At 36.2% G+C, this 19,949-nt stretch overlaps 1 protein-coding gene across 4 annotated transcripts in view; it reads right to left on the reverse strand.

Moving 5' to 3' along the window:
* Window positions 1-19,949, reverse strand: part of cib2 (calcium and integrin binding family member 2) — a 34,995-nt gene that overhangs the window by 2,520 nt on the left and 12,526 nt on the right. For all 4 annotated transcript variants that reach the window (XM_079602904.1, XM_079602906.1, XM_079602903.1 and 1 more), the window contains exons 3-6: window positions 17,722-17,756; window positions 5,940-6,051; window positions 1,691-1,838; window positions 1,300-1,495 (exon numbers count right to left, since the gene is read on the reverse strand). In XM_079602904.1, coding sequence (XP_079459030.1) covers window positions 1,300-1,495; window positions 1,691-1,838; window positions 5,940-6,051; window positions 17,722-17,756 — 491 coding nt within the window. The remainder of the gene's footprint in view (window positions 1-1,299; window positions 1,496-1,690; window positions 1,839-5,939; window positions 6,052-17,721; window positions 17,757-19,949) is intronic.

Consider the following 19,949-nt stretch of genomic DNA (forward strand, 5'->3'; position numbering starts at 1 on the left):
TAAAACTAAGATAAATGTCTTTGGCCCATCAGTTATACATGTGCATCCACTCTCTACCACTCTCTGTGTCAAAAACCTTGGTGTTATCTTCGATCCTACTTTGTGTTTTGACAAGCAGATAAGTGCTGTTGTAAAAAGCAGTTTCTTTCAATTAAGATTGCTAAAATTATGAAGATGATTTCTAAGAATATCTTCATGCAAAGATAACCTATATTCTTAAGGGCAAATAAGATAAATTTAAGAGGGTCTGGAGTCACTTTTTATAATTTATTGAACATGGGGATATTACCAATATAATAGAGGAGGAACAAAATGCTTAATTAGGTATAAAATTCATATGGAATTATATTTGAATGTGCACTATATTAACCCTACTTTATTGCTTATATTTGTGGTTACTATTGACTGCAATGTATTGTTAACTCTGACTCCCAAAGTACATACTGTATTACCACGTGTTGGTTTGTGCTATTGCTTTGTTTTTGTACATTATATGTGTTGTTACAGACATGTGATGTACACTTTTGTGTAAGTTTTCAAGAAAATGCAATAAATAATATTATTCGGAAAAAAACAAACTGCTTTAGATAATTTTCAATTGTGGCAAAACTAGATTATTGATTGGCACTAGAAACCTCTATTTGAGTTTGTATAATTTTAATTTGTACATTTGGTTTTTGTATTATTATTTGTCTAGTCTTTAAATCAGGTTTAAATCATTTTCACTCTACTTGCACAGTACTTTTGTTTTAACTTCTGTTGTTTTAAAATGTGCTTTATAAATAAATAAATATACAAAACTTAAGTAACAAAAAGTACAGTCAGCAGAACGCTAAAAGCATTAACTTTCTATGAGGTTTGAGAAAGTAATTCCCCTCATTGAATGACAGCTGCTGAAAGCAATTCTAGATTTTTTGGCCTCCAAATGATGGTACAAAACGTTCCTGCCCCTCTCAATCATGTGGTCTGTGAGGCACAGCTGTGCAGTTCAAAAAGGCCTGTAAAAGCCAAGCAGAGGAACTCTTGCCCGATAAAGCATATTTGAGCGTACAGCAGCAAAATTATATCAGTGTGCTAACCATGACGTTAGCAACTGGCTTTACACTCATAAGGACTAAGTATGTACGATGTGAGTACATTAACTCCCAATATATATAATGAGAATATTGCCCGCATTCTCCACCATCCTGAATAGATTGGACTACCAAAAGCCTAACTTTAAATTAAATAATTTTTGTAATGAAACAGCAAAATCAAACATACATCTGAGGAAACAGGTCACTTTACCAATATTCTTACCTTAAAAAGTCAGGAGCCCTGGAGATCATGTTCTCAAAGTCAGCAAAGGAGAGCTTGCTGTCTCCATCCAGGTCGGCCTCCTCGATGGCCTTCTCACACACCAGAACAACCTCCTCCGGTGTTAACTCCTCCTTTGTTAACCTGTTGAGAGTCTGTTCTAAGTCCTCCTTGCAGATGTAATTATCCACATTGAAGTCTAAGAACAAAACATGATGATAAGAGTTAACTACAAATGAGATCATGTTATAAAGTTGCTGCAACGTTTATGAATGTTGCAATATAAATGTTTATTACAACCTCTAAAACTGTGCATTGTTACAATCACATTGTAAATACTTTTACATTTTTGTTCTAGTGGACTATGCATAAGGTAATGAAAAATGACATTTACCATATATTTTAAAAGCATAAATGGCTTTCAGTTCTCTCGGAGCCATTTCACTGAGAACTGAAAACATGTCCACAAAGTCGTTGAAGCTGAGGTTCCCCAGGCCATCTTCGGAGAACGATTCCACAATCCGATTCCTGAATGGATTCTCCTAGAAAACAGAAATTGAGAGGTTTCTTCTTTCACGATTCCCTGTGGTTTGTTCCTGTTTGCCTTTGTCTCCATAGTTACCCTTGTTAGTCACCATAACAACTGATTACCCACACCTGTGCCTTGTTATCCTCTTGTTAGCCCCTGTATATACCCTGTGTTCCAATCTTTGTTTGTCGGTCATTCTCTTTACATATGTTGTATTGTAATGCTATTATGTTTCATGTGTTCCCTTATCATCTTAATTGCCACCGTCTCCTGGTTTGGATTACCTTTATGTTATGTGTTCATTGAATAAAGACTGCTTGCTAAAGATCCTCATCTCTCCACAGCTCTGACACCAGTGACATCTAGGTTAATTAGGATACACTTTTAAAAAGGACTAGAGAGGCTGCATATCAGTGTAATTTTATAATTATTTATACGTTATTATAAATATTGTAAACTGCTTTGTTTTCTTTTAAGTTTTAGTAATTTTGTTGAGTGCTTTTGTCATTTTTATTAGTTTATTTGTCTATTTGACTTCCATTCATTTTTACTTCAGATTTGGTAATTTTAGTATATCAATTTTAACTTTTTTAACTACCAGTTGCAACATCTCTAACCTTCACAAAAGTTTTTCATCTAATATTTATATTTGATTTAATTTCAGCTTTATTTCAATTACCGAAAAAACATTTTTAATAGTATTAGAATTAGTTAACAATAACAACTCTCTCTCTATCTCTGCATGTGCATATATCTAGATATTCTTATGGAAACCTGTAATTTTTTATTGTATAGAACTAGAATTTTTAAGTAAAACTTTACAAAAAAAGGATCATGGTATCACTATGTAAATACACTGGAATCAAGTTAACAGATTTCCCCTTAAAATCAGTGTAAAAAAAATTCTAAAGGTTGCTTCTAGGCCTAGCAATAGAGTACAAATCTATGGCTGCACACAAGCATGTGTACAGCAGTGGGAGTTTTGCTGAGTGAGTCATGTATAAAATGTAGAATGGCTGACTCCCCAAACTGGTGCTCATATATTTCTCACTGGCTATTGGCCTAAAGGAATTTTTATGCCCTATGCTACTAGCTGACTCAACAGCTCTGGGAACAGTAGCATGAACACAGCAGAGCAGGATCAACCTAAACATTTCACCTCTGTTTATAGCACTAAAAATCCTGTGAATGGTTATAACTAAACTTTAAAAAGTTTTGTAATGAGTGGCGGTTTGCACTTTCTTTCATGATATCAGGGTGTTCACTCAGACAAAATAGCCTTCATGTACACACCACAATCAATACAATGCAAGTTTGATCTGAATGAAAATTCGATTAGATTGGAATGTGTGGAGTAAATCTGGAAAAATCAGATTAATAGGAAAATATTAAGCATGTACTGTAAATGTTTGAATCTGATTAGAATTCAAAAATACCTTGTGCAGATGCACAGTGCCGTGATGCGTATTCACATACGTTTTATGTCTTACGAACGTGTGGTCTTAGATATTACAAACTGGTTAGTGCAGGAGACCGAATATTTACTAAATATTTTAGGGATGCACGATACATTGGCCACCATATCGGTATCTGCCGATATGTGTTATCGTTATCGCCCCAATAAGAAAATTTGGCCAATATATTAAAGACGAAAAACTGAAACACTTCAGATGACCACTGTTCATGGTTTTGAATTGCTTGAAATGTGATTGGAATCACTTTGAAAAGGAAAATATGGTTAAGTGCAACATGTGCAGCGCAAGTCCAGTGTACTGGCTACATAAAGTATATCGGCTACATAAAATTATAATGAGAACATCATTATAATTGTGTGCTTTTGTTTTTGTAATCAGGCTCTCAAAAATTACATAAAAAGTTGGATTTAGATTTATCAGCCGATACATCGGTTATCGGTTTTGGCCAAAATTTTCATATCAATGCATCCCTAAAATATTGTCTAAAAAAGCTCTTCTGGCATACATGTCAGTTTTATTTTTTAGATACAGTATGTTCTAATGTTCTGCTCATGGTAAATTCAGTGACATTAATCGCACTGGCTTTTTAAACGTGCCATTTTGTTTAAAATACATTCATGTAAATAAATATGGAATTAGCTTGCAAGGTTTAGAGTTCAAATAAACAGATTCGTTTGAATCGAAGCAAATTAGGTTAGGCTGCTTCATGGGCAACAGCATAGAGAACATCCATCCATGTGTAATGTCAAAACACTCTGAGGCATTTGTATTGGCAGAAGTCAAGTAAACCCTCTAAGTGTGTTAAATCTCTCCACTTTTGCTTGAAAAAGCTAATTATCAGACTGAATGGGGATTGGGATTTATATTTATAAAGGTTGAGAGGATCTTTGGAAACTGGAAGCTGTTGTAGTCCCATCAATTCCAGCTTGAATGGTCTCCATCAGTATCGTGCACCTCCTAGGGTTGGGTTTATAGCTCCTTCGTCCATCTGACAGCTTTAAAGGGCAGTAAAATTATGTTCCAACACGGGGGACATAATGGGGCTTATTCTAGAGTTGTAACATCTGACAAATTTTGACTGTCTGAGGGCCGAGTCAGAAAAAGTAAAGGTGAGATCGGATCAGCAAAGTGACTATAATAATGAATTTCTTGACTTGGCAGAATTTCTAGGGGGGTTTTTTGTATTATTTTTAAATGGAACATTTTATTGAACCTTTAGACAAAATCATTTAAAAACTCTAATATAAAAGTTTGCATATGTGTCTTTGTTGACTATGATATATGATATAGGTACATCTGGTTTTTATGGCTCAGTATGATATACTGGAGCTCATACTCGAGGAAAAACAAACTCAATTTTATTCAGAGGCCTAAACTGAATAATTTGGTACAGTTACTGATATTTATATGGACAAAAAGTAAAATATTATTCTGATTGTTTGTAAAGCAAATCAATTTATAACAGTTTAACAGACATGCATATACGTATCAGTTGTCAATGCTTAGTTTTATCGTAGCTCTGAAGTTTTATTTGCGGAGAGAAAACCTATTAATTGCAATACATTGATGATAAAAATTCCCCAAAAGCCTGATATCAAAACTGATACTCGCATTTTAACATGATTTTTCAAAAAATAACTAAATAAACAAATGATGTATGGATAATCAAGCAAACCCAAGTTGCTTCAGTCCAGTAAATGTTTATAATATTACCAACAATATAAAAGTAATTCAGTTGCTTTATAAAAATCAGTAAAGATTTTGCAGCAAAAAGACACAGATGTATCATGACCTGAAGGGGGACGTTTTTACAATTATACTGAAAGTCCTTTGACTTGCTAAAAAAAGAAAAGAAGTATGAACTGTCGATGAGACGACAGAATGCATGTAGAAGATTGTGTAAAACAGGTTTTTTTTTTATCAAGTTTTTAATTAGAGGCCTTATAACTTTGATTATCAAATATGATACAGCTGGCTTTACAAGGTTACAAAAAGTACAGGATAAACTTTGGAGGAGATATCCATCAGCCCTTGCCTTTTTGAAAGATCTGAAAGTTTAACAATAATGAGCTTATGAATGGTGCTAATAAAGCGCTTCCTCTATAAAGTAACATTGTTATGACTTTAATGCTAGCATAAAGCTAACGCTCTTTTTGGCTAATACTATAAAACAATCCCTTGAATCTTCAGTCAGATTAAACGTATGTGTCTTTACAACCATGGGAAATCTAAAGCGCTATAACATAATTTGCTGAAACGGCACCATCTCATGGAGCGTTAACTTTCACAAGCATAGCGGTGTAATATCCCTCGCTCTCACCGCTTGTGCCGTCATATAAACAACCCGGCCAGCATTGTCATTAAAAAACAATTTTGCCCTATAAAAAACAAGTGTCTATTATATTTGATATAAACTAAAAGTGCAGAGAAGGTCATTGCACAAGTATTCTGTTGCCTAAACAAGGGTCTGGGCATATTTCTGCACCCCGTATGCTGTTGTATGCGAACTGGAAGTTTATTTCTATGTAGTTAACACAGACAAGTGATACAAAGAGTAAAACATTCCAGTTATACGAAATGAACTCTCTGAATGCAGCTGGACCAATTACTGGCAAAGTGGTGTGAACTGTTAGAATTACCTTCAGTTCCGGCATGTTGACAATGAGAGCTAAAGGGATTTTAACATCAGGGTCATTGGTGTAGTCCATTGGAACCAAATGTGGAGCCAGCTCGTGGTATCTTCCATGCAAGCTGCAATGCAGAAAATGTGAAAACTGGTTACTGGAGTTCATTACGGTTGCTCTGGCCCTTTTACCTCATCCTTTGAATCAGACTTCATTAGTTTTATTCACAACTACTGCAAAATGAGAATGAACAAAATGGCCCATTTCAAATGTACCACAGAACGGTACTGTAATCTACTGATTTAGAAGATATAAGACATTATGTGTCAAATTAAAATATCAAGTTAAAGTCAGCATGAAACAAGTTGAGATAGTCTTTCCTTTCCTATTCTGACATACATCTGTGTGAAACAGCTTCTCGTTTTAATCTCGTTGATCAAACAAAAAGAAAATGAAAAGAAAAGAAAAGTAAAAGAAAAACAACGAGTAACAAAGGAAATTTTTTATATTTTTGTTCGGCAATGCAATGACAAAACAAAAATGTATTTATTTACTCATTTATTGTTTTGTTTCTTTGTTGATTCAATGACAGCTCAATAAAATATAATAAAACAAATAAAAAGGCAACAAATGAACAAACAACAATGCAAATAAACAAAAAAACAATTTGATTTTACGCAGTATACTTCAGCAATTGACATCTATTCTCCAACAGTGGTGATTTATATAAAAAAGAAATTACCACAATGGATAAAACTAAATGCATTTCACAAATACTGTAAAACTCAATTGTTAATCACACTAACCCATCATAATTATGCACTCAGTGTAAGAAGAATTAGCAGTGCTCTTGAATAAGCAGGCAGATTTCACAAGGCTGTTTTGTCTGTTTGTTCCTCACAGAGAGATCTGGAGACTTGCAGCCAACGGTGAACTGATGACTCATTCTGAGCATGGCAACAAGACAGAGGGAAGCGGACACTGTAATAGGCCTTTGCAGCAGTAAAAAAACAAAAACAAAAAACCTGAACATAGATGATAGGACAGCAGGAACACAGGACGATAGAAAGCTGACGAAGCTTTGTGTAAGCACCAATTCAATAAACAATTAACATTCTGCACCAATAGGCCTGTATATGTCACAAAAACAAAACAACATGTTTATCATCGTATTTGTTTGTTGATTACTGAGCAAAGCGAAACGAAAACAAAGCAGAAACAAAAAACAAAGTAGAATAAAATAACTAAAATAAACAGATAAACTAAACAAAAAATCAAAGCAAGCATGAATAAAGAAAAACAAAATAAACTATGAATAATAAACAAACCAAAAAAGGATAAAAGGAAGCTGATATCACATAGTATACAGCAACAAGCAACAAAATCCACTCGGCTCTAAAGAGATAAAGTAAATGTAGAAGGCTAGAGAAAGAAAGAAGCACATCTCCAATCATGACTGTAATTTTTTTTGGTGACTCACCAATATGACACTTTAGATTATGTTTTCCCAACACCAATAAATAACAGGAAATGTTATTATATAATATTATACTTCATATGAAACACTTCTTTGTAGTAGTAATCACTCAAATGAAGTGATTAAACGTGTGATTAGTAAGTGCTCCAGCTTGTAGAAGTCAATAATAAACAACACATACATTACAATAACTGCTCTGCGGCACATTATATTTATATTATGACATATGATAATATGTTATCAGACAAAAGCTCTGCTATTAGCAGAGGGTGTGGAAATATTTCTAGTATTGATGATTGTATATTACATACTGTAACTTGTCCGTGCCGTAGTTACAAGAACAGAGACACATCTCATGTTCCTCCACAGGCATCCAATCAGGATGCAAGGAAATACAAGCCGATTCATAACGATTGCCGATAACCCTACGCTAACCTTGCATAACAGTGTGGCGGATTGTGCCGGTCTGTGCGGAGAACAGGAGAAACTGAGTGTTTTATGAAGGTGATAAAGTACAAGACTCTATTAGGTTTGCCAGTGATTGTCCATTTTGTTTCTCGTGCTCCACTGGCCCTGTTATCAAAACCAATCTCAGTGTCATTGCAGAGGCACAGTCCATCCACATAAATCAAGATGGGCTGACACATCTTATGTAAGAACTGGAACTACTTATGAAACACCAGATCACAGCTTGAGAAATGAAAAATAGCATCCCTTAAAAAGCTGTCGGAAGTAAGAGTCCTTATGCAAATTAGGGAAGGTTTGCAAGATGTTTTGAACATCTTGGCAACCCCATAGCAACACTCTAACACACTCAGAACATATTGGCAACCCCATAGCAACACTCTAACACACTCAGAACATCTTGGCAACCACATAGCATTGGCAACCCCACAGCAACTCTCTAACACACTCAGAACGCCTTGGTAACCCCATAGCAACACAATAACACACTCAGAATACCTTTGCAACCCCATTGCAACTCTCTAACACAGAACACCTTGGCAATCGCATAGCTAGCAAAACTAACACACTCGGAACACCTTGGCAACCCCATAGCAACACTCTAACACACTCAGAACATCTTGGCAAAATACACTCAGAACCCATTGGCAAATATCAACACTAACACACTCAGAACACCTTGGTAACCCCATAGCAACACAATAACAGACTCAGAATACCTTTGCAACCACATTGCAACTCTCTAACACAGAACACCTTGGCAACCACCGCATAGCAATACTATCATACTCGGAACATCTTGGCAACCACATAGCAACACTCTGACACTCTCAGAACATCTTGGCAAAATACACTCAGAACACATTGGCAACTGTTTATCAACACTAACACACTCAGAACACCTTAGTAACAGCATAGCAACACTCTAACACACTCAGAACATTGTGGCAAATGCATAGCAACACTCTAACACACTCAGAACATATTGGCAAATGCATAGCAATGCTCTAAAGCACTCAGAACACCTTGGTAACCCCGTAGCAACACTCTAACACACTCAGAACATTGTGGCAAATGCATAGCAACACTCTAACACACTCAGAACATTGTGGCAAATGCATAGCAACACTCTAACACACTCAGAACATATTGGCAAATGCAGTAGCAATGCTCTAAAGCACTCACAACACCTTGGTAACCCCGTAGCAACACTCTAACACACTCAGAACACCTTAGTAACAACATAGAAACACTCTAACACTCAGAAAACAATGGCAACTGCATTGCAACACTCTAACACGATCAGAACACCTTGGCAACCACATTGCAACACTATAAACCCCTCAGAACACATTGACAACAACATAGCAACACAAACACTCAGAACATCTTGGCAAATGCATAACAACATTTTAACACACTCAGAACACCTTGGCAACTGCAGAGCAACACTCTAAAGTACTTAGAACACCTTGCCAACTGCATGTCAATGCCCTAGCAACCACTCACAACACCCTAGCTGTTGCACAAGTAAGCACTACACAAATTAAAGGGTTAGTTCACCCAAAAATTAAAATTCTGTCAGTAATTACTCACCCTCATGTTGTTCCAACCCTGTAAGACTTTCGTTCATCTTCGGAACACAAATTAAGATATTTTTGATTAAATCTGAGAGCTGGATCACTCCTCCATAGGCTTCTATGGGATTGAAACTTGCCGGCCCAGAAAAGTTAGTAAAGACATCATTAAAATAGTCCAAAAACATGGAAAAAACATGGAACAACAACATGAGGGTGAGCAATTACTGACAGAATATTCATTTTTGGGTGAACTAACCCTTTAACAGATAAGATAAAGTATTAGTATTGTCAGAGAGACAAAGATCAGACCGCATCAACATTTTATTTGACTTTAGCAGCAGTAGCTCTAGCATGGTATTATTAACCAGAGCTCCAGGTATTAAACAACATCAAGCTAATTTTTTATGTGGAATATGTTGCCGTTTACTCAAAGCACCCTGGTGCATTACAGCACCCAGCGAATGGGTAATGAAAGCAGAGTGTTACAAAGCACTCTGGGGACATGAGATAAAAGCCAGTAATGGTTCATTGCTGAAGAATAAGCTGAGCCTATAATGGCCATTAGAGAGTAATGCATTAAACATCTCATTAACCCCTTTCATGGAGGGAGCCTCTGTTACACTTTAGCCGAGTTAATAAATGCATCGATTTTTTTAACCCACCACATGAAACACATACATGAAAAGTCTTTACAGATACGCCGCATCTTTTATCGAGAAATTTCATTGTGGTTTCTCTGATTGCAGTTTAGAAAGGCAACAACTTGTGAACAACTTAACTATGTGTGGTGGTGATAAGGTCATGTTTCTTTGCTAAGAGAACCTACACACCATGGTGAAGCTTATTCACTGTCACAGGAAAATCCATGAGCCATCATGAGTCACCAGGGGACTGTAGGATGGGTTTCATTATGACAACTGAGGCCTTTCATTACGGTCTCTCTCATTAGATGGGTATAACAGCCACAAAAACACAATCAATCCCAACCAGTACAGATCAACATGGAGATCTTCACCAGCTGCTCATGTGATCTCAGCAAAATGCCCTTTGGAGAAGGAATTCTGGGTGGTATAATATACATAACTTTCCATTAATAGGGTACAATAGGGTCTGAAACTCTTAAATTGAGACATTTTTCACATTTCTTATGCTAATGATCCGACAAATGGTGGGTTTAACATTCATAAAATGTTGATTATCAGTCTGAAGAGGTCAAATTAAACGAGCTGTTTTTGCAAGTTCTGAAACCTTGTTTTCTAAAATTAAGTCTAAATACAATTTAAAACCATGATTGTATTTTTTTTTTAGCAGTAAGCATTAGGCTATATAAACAATTAGATACTAATAAATACTTTATTCTATATTAATATGCCACTCAGTACAATGTTACATGCAACATTTTGGTAAAGTTTTTGGTAAATAAATAAAAAATAAAATTAGCAATTAGAAATATTAGACATAATTAATTCAATCAATACATAAAAACAGACTGTGTCAAGATTATGACAACATTGTTTGATTTTCAATGTTGAATACAGTTGAGAAGATCTGAGGCTCTTTATGCTTTTTCAGATATTACCTTTCATGTAGTCTGTAATATAGCTGATTATAAATGTAAATGGTCTGCAAAGTATTAAAGATCAAAGTGCAGATAAATGGAGTCTGCCATTAGAAAGAACCGGTTCGGAACTTCCTGAAATTAGTTGTCAGTAATCCAAGTCTTACTTCCTCCTCGCAACAAAGTAGGTCTGTAACAATTTGCATAATGCCCGCCTGTGGTCTTCACTGGCTGCTCGTGAATAACGTCTACTTTGACCCTCCAAACACTGTAGTTGTAGATGAGACTGGAAGAGTTTGGTGCATGTTGTCGAGAAGACACTGTTTTCTGCGCTGCCAAAGCAAATCCACTTTGCATTTACTTCAAAAGGATGAGGACTCAGGCTAGATTTAATATGTTAAAACCGATGCCATTGTTACTGTTTGTATCACTGTCTATCAAGTGCTGAGGAAGATCTGGAGCTGAAATTCAGAAATGGTACATTTCATTTCTGACACGCACTGTAGGTGGTAGACCAGTTACAACAGACTGGGCCATCTGACCAATCAGAGCAGAGTAGACCAATCACAACAGACTGGGCCATCTGACCAATCAGAGCAGAGTAGACCAATCACAACAGACTGGGCCATCTGACCAATCAGAGCAGAGTAGACCAATCACAACAGACTGGACCAACTGACCAATCAGAGCAGAGTAGACCAATCACAACAGACTGGGCCATCTGACCAATAAGAGCAGAGCAGACCAATCACAACAGACTGGGCCATCTGACCAATCAGAGTAGAGTAGACCAATCACAACAGACTGGGCCATCTGACCAATCAGAGCAGAGTAGACCAATCACAACAGACTGGACCGTCTGACCAATCAGAGCAGAGTAGACCAATCACAACAGACTGGGCCATCTGACCAATCAGAGCAGAGTAGACCAACCACAACAGACTGGGCCATCTGACCAATCAGAGGAGAGTAGACCACTCACAACAGACTGGGCCATCTGACCAATCAGAGCAATGTTTAAAGCATTTTTAAAGACTGCATTATAGAAGAACATCCACATAAATGTCTTACAGAATCATAATAAAATCTCATTTAACTGTCACTGTGTCCCCAACCAGGGACTCGGACGGACATGGCCAAGAAAATAGCAGTAAATCATCTGTACATGATGCAGCGCAGCATCCTGAATCATATCATATTATCCGTACAAGCTTTACACACCAGGGCAAACCAATCTATCAATCACACATAATGCCCAGAAAAGGACATTGGATTGAATGTAATACACTCTCGGTTGAAGTGAGAGCGATGTATTTTGCGTAGCCGGATTGTTTGGTGAAAGATGGCGATGATATTTGAATAGAAGGTCGAATGCATTGGGTAATGAAAGCTTTGAACATCTAGAGAAACTACTAGGACATTGTGGCTGGGACAAATGGCATTGAGTTGCTGATGATTAAAGATCAATCGTATTTCCCATAATCAATATGTCATGGCAAGTAATTTACATAAAACACTGTTTCTTTCGTATACCAGCTCCATAAAATCTAAAAGCAGAGTCACCGAGAGAACAAAAAAGCAAAGTAGACAGATACCTACTGCATTTCCTACACAGAAACTGACATGGAAATGTTCTGGCCATGAGTCAGACTTGGGGAAGTACACTAGCTACAGCTCAGAGTATGTTTGTCAGGCTTCTGTATTACCGTAATTGGGTCATTTGACTGTAAACTGACACTGTGCCTCTTTCTCCTGTATCTGCTTTTAATTTCTTAAAGTAGACACTTGATCTTCAAACGACAGCGATTAACAGCATATCCTGAAACCCGAGAGCAATATGTCAATCCTATTAGACCAGAAAGCATGCAATTTGTTTTATTTATACCTAATGCACAGAGGGATTGGACAGCCAGGTCGAATAACAACATAAGGCTTTATTTCTTTATGTTATCTTGAATAGGAATATACAAAGGAATGAACCAGACCTGATGTGACACTTTGCAAGTCTGTGCCTAATCAAGAGATTGGGTTCCAGGTCTTTCGTAAGGGTTGAAAAGCGATCCTACGCCGTGAGAGAAACACGGGTAACAGCGTTAACCCAAAACGTCTCAGTTTCAACCATTGGGAAACCATTTTAGAAGCATCTTACGAACACAAAGTTTGTTACAATTTTAATTACAGAATGTTTGTCGTTCTCAAAACAGTAAGAACCAGTTATGACAATGCAATGCAAATCTTGTTAGTGTTTATGGGCATTTCAACACACTTTCATGACGATTCATAGCTATTTTACTGGTGATTTTTGAGATTTCGTACGGATTTCATTAATACTTTTTCATACAATTTAGGTGTGGGTTTGGGTATACATGTTCAGTACATGAACATTTTCCTACAATTGGATAGACATTGTAGCATACAATATATAAGTATATAGTATCTCAACATAAACCCTTTCACATTTTAACTTGCAATATGGCTTCGTAAGTGGTTTGTTTGAGTAGTAGTTATTTTTTTTACGAAATGGGCAATTGTATTAATTCATAGTTGGGACGTTTTTGTACGATCCAAGTGCTACTGTACATTATCGTATGGTTTTATATTTATTATCTCGTACAAATGTATAAAAAACAACTTTGTCGTTGAAAGAATATTTAATTCATAGATTGGTTTATTTTATTTTATTTATAATACATGTAATTAAATGTTTAACTCTAAAATTTATTTGACACAGTTTACACATTTACCTAATTTGACATTGTAACGATTAAATCTGAAAAGTTTCTTGAACGTTTCTCCATTATACACTGATAAATGAGAGTCCCACTTTGTTGCAAACATTTAATCAATTTCAGTAATCAGCCATCAGTAGACTCGCAAAGATTTGTACATCTATAACGTTTATTTTTATATTGTAGATCCTGTTAATATGTTGTTATTCTTGTCTAAACAAACATACAAAAATGCATATGTCTTTATGAAATTGCAGCTATAAAAATGAATGAGATCACCCTGGTTATAATGCACTGAAGCAGCACTGAGATGCAAGATATAAGCTACATTGTAAAAGGATTCTTGGTAGCTGTAACTAATGGCTGGTCTGCTTAAGCTGAGCTGTAAAATACGGCTGACGACAGTCAATAACTGTGACTGAGCCTATTTACAGAGCTACTAGAGCAAAAAGAAATCGCTGTGGTGTGCCCAAAAAAAGTGAGATTGCTCTGGAAAATCCCAATTTTGGGCTTAAAAAAATTATTTTGGAAAATGTTTTTCGTTTTTTTAAACGCCGCCTTTATTAGTTTTTCCGTTTTTGTCGAACACATGCCTATAGAGAAGAAAGTCCTTTCTATGGCCTGCCCAGTGTGGTTTGTGTCAAAGCATTCCATAGTCCGGTTGTCTGATGAGAAATAGAGATTATTTGTAATAAACACTTTAAGAATCCTATAGCAGCAGAGGACTTTTATTCTGTTGCACGGAACTGTGGAAGAACTGAAAGTGACACGGGTTGATCTTTGGTTGACCAATCAGCAGAAAAGGGTGTTTCATGCCCGTCCACATGTGGAAATCGAATATTCAAGCCGTTTATCCATTTTCTACTCCTGAACCTAAAAACATAAAATCAAGCCGAATTCTTGCTTTTTCGAAAAGATGAAAAATGTATAAATGCGTCATTTTCTAATTTTTCTACTTTCCATATTAAATCGGAAAAACAAATGAATGCAACGTACACGGACCAAAATTAAAGGCCCGACTGAAATGCATTTTTTACACTAAAAATCATTTCAACCTCCTGAGGCCATTCACACAGAACAGGTTTTGTTGAATGGCGCAAGATGCAAGTTCAATTTCTTTTAACTTTTAACTTGAGCACCACATTTTAGGAACACTGTATCATGTGCGAGATGCAAGTGGTCAAAAGAAGTCTGTCTATCGCATGTTTACATTGAAAAACAATGGGAAAGAAGCGCAGTGAAAAGCAAAAATGTGTTGTGTGTGAACGGCCCCTAATAGTAAATCAGATCAAGCTACTGTTGCCTCAATTTATTACCAATAATTTCATTAGATGCAAGATACAGCAGTCATTGTGAAATAAAACCTGCCTTATAAACAACATGATTAGACTATTTAATATTAAAAGTTGAAAAATGTCATATTACTAGTTATATATTATACTATTAATATATCATATTTGATTGATCTATTACATTTACAACTTCACTGCAGCTGTGCAATGATTTTAATCTACTGTTTAATCACACAATTATCCTGTTGCCATTGTTTGTATATGCTACACTTTTATTTATTTATAAAACTAACAGAACTTACCAGCTATAGAGAAAATTCTCATTTTGGAGGGCAGCCACATGGTCTAATTGAGGCTGACAGAGAAACTGAGTGATGAACTCTAGTTTTGGCTTGGAGCTCATGCTGATTAAAACCAACAAACCTTTCTGATTGAAAGCCGATTAGTACAGCTACACTGAACACTGCTGCATTGGGCCAAAAGTACAGCGTTATATATGTATATCCCAATGGCTTACAACCGGGGCAATGTCATATTAGTGGTTAAAGACAATTACACGCTTTGCTGCTCGCTGCATGCCCAGTCAGGGAGAGATTCTGATTGAGCCACAAAAAAAGCAAGAAAGAAATCACATTCTTGCAGACAGAGCGAGACTATAAATCTCAACTGAATGGGATGTAATCTCACTCTCTGTTTACCAGGACAAATGTCTCTCGCTTAAGAACATCGGCTTCTAATTCAAAGAATGCTTTCCAAAAACGATTAATTTGAGGAAAAAAGTTGGCTATATACCTACATTGTACTAATTTTAAAATTAGTGATAAAAAGTTCAATCTAATTAAAAAAAGCACTAGAGTGTTATATTGTTAGCTTAGCTACATGCTAATGTCAAACAGCTGAAATCAATCGTGAGATGTATGTTGTCCAGAGTGGCTAGGTTTTCTTGGCCGTCTGACTTAAGACACATTGACTAAAAATATAGCTATATACAATATATATTTTATTAAATACTGAAAAGTAGCACTAAAAAGTACAATCTCCTTAAAAACGTACTTTTTTACCGTACAGGTAACTCAGCGTTAGCTTAGAGTTGCTGACTATGTCCAAATGCCTAGGTTGAGAAAAACTGTGGCTATAATTATATATATATTTCAATAAATACTGAAAAGTAGCATTGAAAAAGGTTAATCTAACTTAAAAATGTGCTATTTTACCCTATGATAGTGTACTATTTGTTCATGCTTGTTAGAGTATTACATTATTAGCTTAGCTACATGCTAATGTCAAACAGTTGAAATAAATCGTGAGACAAATCTGGTCCGCAGTGGCGTGGCTAGATTTTCTGGCCCTCACTAAGGACATGTTGACTAAAACTTAAAACTTATTTACCAAATACTTGATGGTACTGTTAGCTTATGGACTTGCTAATGATAAACTCATGTGAATTTTAGCGACACACAATATTGCGAACCAGTCGAGAGAAAATTACATAAATTTAATACTGAAAATACAGCGACAAAAAGTTAAAGAATCTATTACACTGTAAAAAATGTGGCTGCGATTAGTTAAAATTTGTTGAGATAACTTAAATATCCAACTTAACCAAACTAAACTTAAGTTAACTAAACTTAATATTTTAAGTCAAGCTTGAACACATACTTTTTAAAGTTGAAACAATGTTGGATTTTAAGTTGTGCTAAATAATCGCAGCAATTTTTTTTACAGTGTACTTTACCCAATAATTATATTTTTATGCTTGTTCGAGTATCACATTGTTAGCTTAGCTACATTATAATGTCAAACAGTTGAAATCAATCATGGGACGAATCTTTCGTGCGCTTCATGTGACTAGCGTTATACTGAAAAATAGCATTAAAAAAGTTATTTTGTTAAAAAATTAACCATACTATTTTACCCAATATTTGTTGGCAACACGTAGTTAGCTTTTCAAATTTCTTGTGCGTTTTACATTGGTTTATGTAGAATGACGTGCAGAAATGTAGAGCGTCCCAAATGACAAAATCGAGAAGTACCCAAGTTATTACCCGATATTTGTGTTGCTGCTTATGTAGAACGTTTCAAACCAGTCACTTATGAGGTTCCGTACAAGGCAGCCGTTATGTAGACAGCAGAAAGGAAGTGAGCTCACTCAATTTTGTAAAAGAGTTTTACATTAAAGTTCAGGGCTCAGTGGTTCTTAAATTTGCATAAATGGCAGCTCACATAAAGGGCAATTCCCATAAAAAGAACCTTTATAATGGTCAGGTTCTCTTTATTAGATCTCTGGTCTCATCTGAGCAACCGTATGAATTTCAGTCAAACAAACGGCGCACAGCCTGTGAATGGAATACTAATGAAGCCAGCGGACTGTTAAATGCAGGCAGGTCTGTATGAATGAGCATGGATGAATATCACTGGAGCTGAACTGCTGACAGTGGAAATATCCGTTGAATGAATGGGTGTGAGAGTGATATATAGATGTTAGACATGGTTAATAAGAGTAAGTGGAAGGCAGTGCAATTGAACGAACTGGTAGAACGCACAATACCATAACACAATAGCTGCAAAAGATAGTTTACTTAAAATTCCTGCTTGTATTGATTATGATTCAGATTCATATTGTACTCCTGCTGTATTCCACCAAATTATTTCCCAAAATAAGCACAGGATATGCCAAAAAAGAATCCTATACTCACCGAAGAATCTCTTTGCGGGTGAAGAAGGTGCAGTCCTAAGATGAAAAAAGAAAGATAATCATTTATCTGAAAACACATAACTGCATATAATACAAAAAAAGAATAGTAACAACATCTGGCTTAAACCCCAAGCATCATTTCTAACCTAAATCTTTTGTAAGAAGCCTATTATTACCGCTTTGCTAAATTTGGCAAGACTTCGGCACAGAATTAGGCCACACCCAAAACCTTTTTAATGTCATTTATTCCTGTGATGCGAAGCTGAATTTTCAGGATCATTACTCAGTCTTTAGTTTCCTTCAGAAAACATTCTGATATGCTGATTTGCTGCTCAATAAACATTTCATATTATTATAATAATTGAAAACATTTGTGCCGCTTAATAATTTAGTAGAAACCGTGACACATTTATTTCAGGACTCTTTGATGAATAGAAAGATCAAAATAGCAGCATTTACCGGTATTTGAAATCTTTTTGAAAACAAATGTCTTTACTGCCCATTTAATATATCCTTGCTGAATAAAAGTATTAATTTCTATATTAAAAAAAAAAAACTAAAACTGTTACTGACCCCAAACTAGTGTACAGTGACTTATCATGTTTGAAATGATAAAGATAAAGGGAAAGCACAGAAAATAAAGTGTCGATGAGTTGAAGCACGTGAACCGTGAATCTGACACGTTAAGCAACAGTTTTGCATTCACACTGCATGACTGCACGTGGATCAACACCTGAGCACCTTGTCGGCTTTTTCAACACCTTTTGTATTAGCACACAAAGCCTCTTAGGTTTCACTGTGTATGATGAGTGTTACCCGTCAAAAACACACACACACACACACACACACACACACACACACACACACACACACACACACACACACACACACACACACACACACACACACACACACACACACACACACACACACACACGAAATGAGGCCTGGCAATATGACCACAGGGAATGGCGACAGCTGTCGACTCACGGTAGCACGACTTGCCTTAAAACCCATTGTGAGACTGTTCCCAGGTCTGTGTATCCTTTTTCTTACCTCACTCACTGTACTCATTGTAGCCATGCTGACCTGAGCCGACAGATTTATTAGCTAATGATTAAGCTCTCCTTTATGATGTTTACCCGAACACCCAGCCAGCGTTATGCAAAAAAAAAAAAAAAAAAACATCCTCCAAATCAACCGAGCAGCTTGGAAGACCGCTTCATGATTTACGCGTATAAGCCTTTGAGTACTGTTAATTGCTCGTTAATTTGAAATATTGAGGGTTGAATATGTGAGATGTGAGGTAAGGCCACAGCTGCGAGTTATTAGCGAAGAGGATAGACGACCTGGTGTGAAATTATTACCATAGACGTAGCCCACATATCTAACAAAGAAATGGCTTCTTCATAACTTCTTAAAAACACGTCATAGAGTCATAATATAAAGGTACGAGAGCAGCATTCATTTTCTAAAGATCTTCTCTCTTAAAATATAAAAATGTCGACAATGTATCGCACTTGCTCTGGCGCTAGGTTTGGATGAAGAGACGAGCTTGTTGTCGTTTGTTATTGTTGTACAAGCAGAATGTGACAGTTGGTCAGTGTAGTATTTGTCCCGCCCCCTCCTCCACTGTGATTGGACGGCTGTGAGAAAACAGCAGCAAAGAAAGCATCTGATGACTGCGATGTGGATATGTTTGCACAAGCTGTCCAATTCGACACTGTACAGTCAAGTCACGTCACATTTATTTATAGGCTATCACTTAAACAATTTTGTTTTAAAGCCACACATATCATAACGGTTCTCTATAGGCCATGTTTTGAAAGACGATGTCCTGTAGCTTACTAATGTAAATAAATAAAAATGTATACAAAAATGTGATGATGTCCGACTCGTTTTATGAAGAAGAAAGCCTTAAGTTTTCAAAAAGCATTAGACATATGACCTTCATAAGTACCAAGTTGACAATATGACATAACATGGTTTAATATACCTAAACAATGATTACCAAATTTCTCTCTCATATTCTCTCTCAAAACCACTGAAAACGGTCAAAAAAATCTAACTCAAAGTCCAATTATTATGGACGTTATCTGACATTAAGCGTTTCTGCTTCACATTTTCGGCAGGGCAGCGGGGAGGCTGTGGGTTGACTCCCCACGGTTCTCATGGGCTTTGTATACAAGTCCTAACGTGAAAAAGCTTTACGTGGTTTTATGTGTAGCC

This window comes from Phoxinus phoxinus (genome assembly GCF_949152265.1).
Source record: "Phoxinus phoxinus genome assembly, chromosome: 25".
Classification (NCBI taxonomy): Eukaryota; Metazoa; Chordata; class Actinopteri; order Cypriniformes; family Leuciscidae; genus Phoxinus; species Phoxinus phoxinus.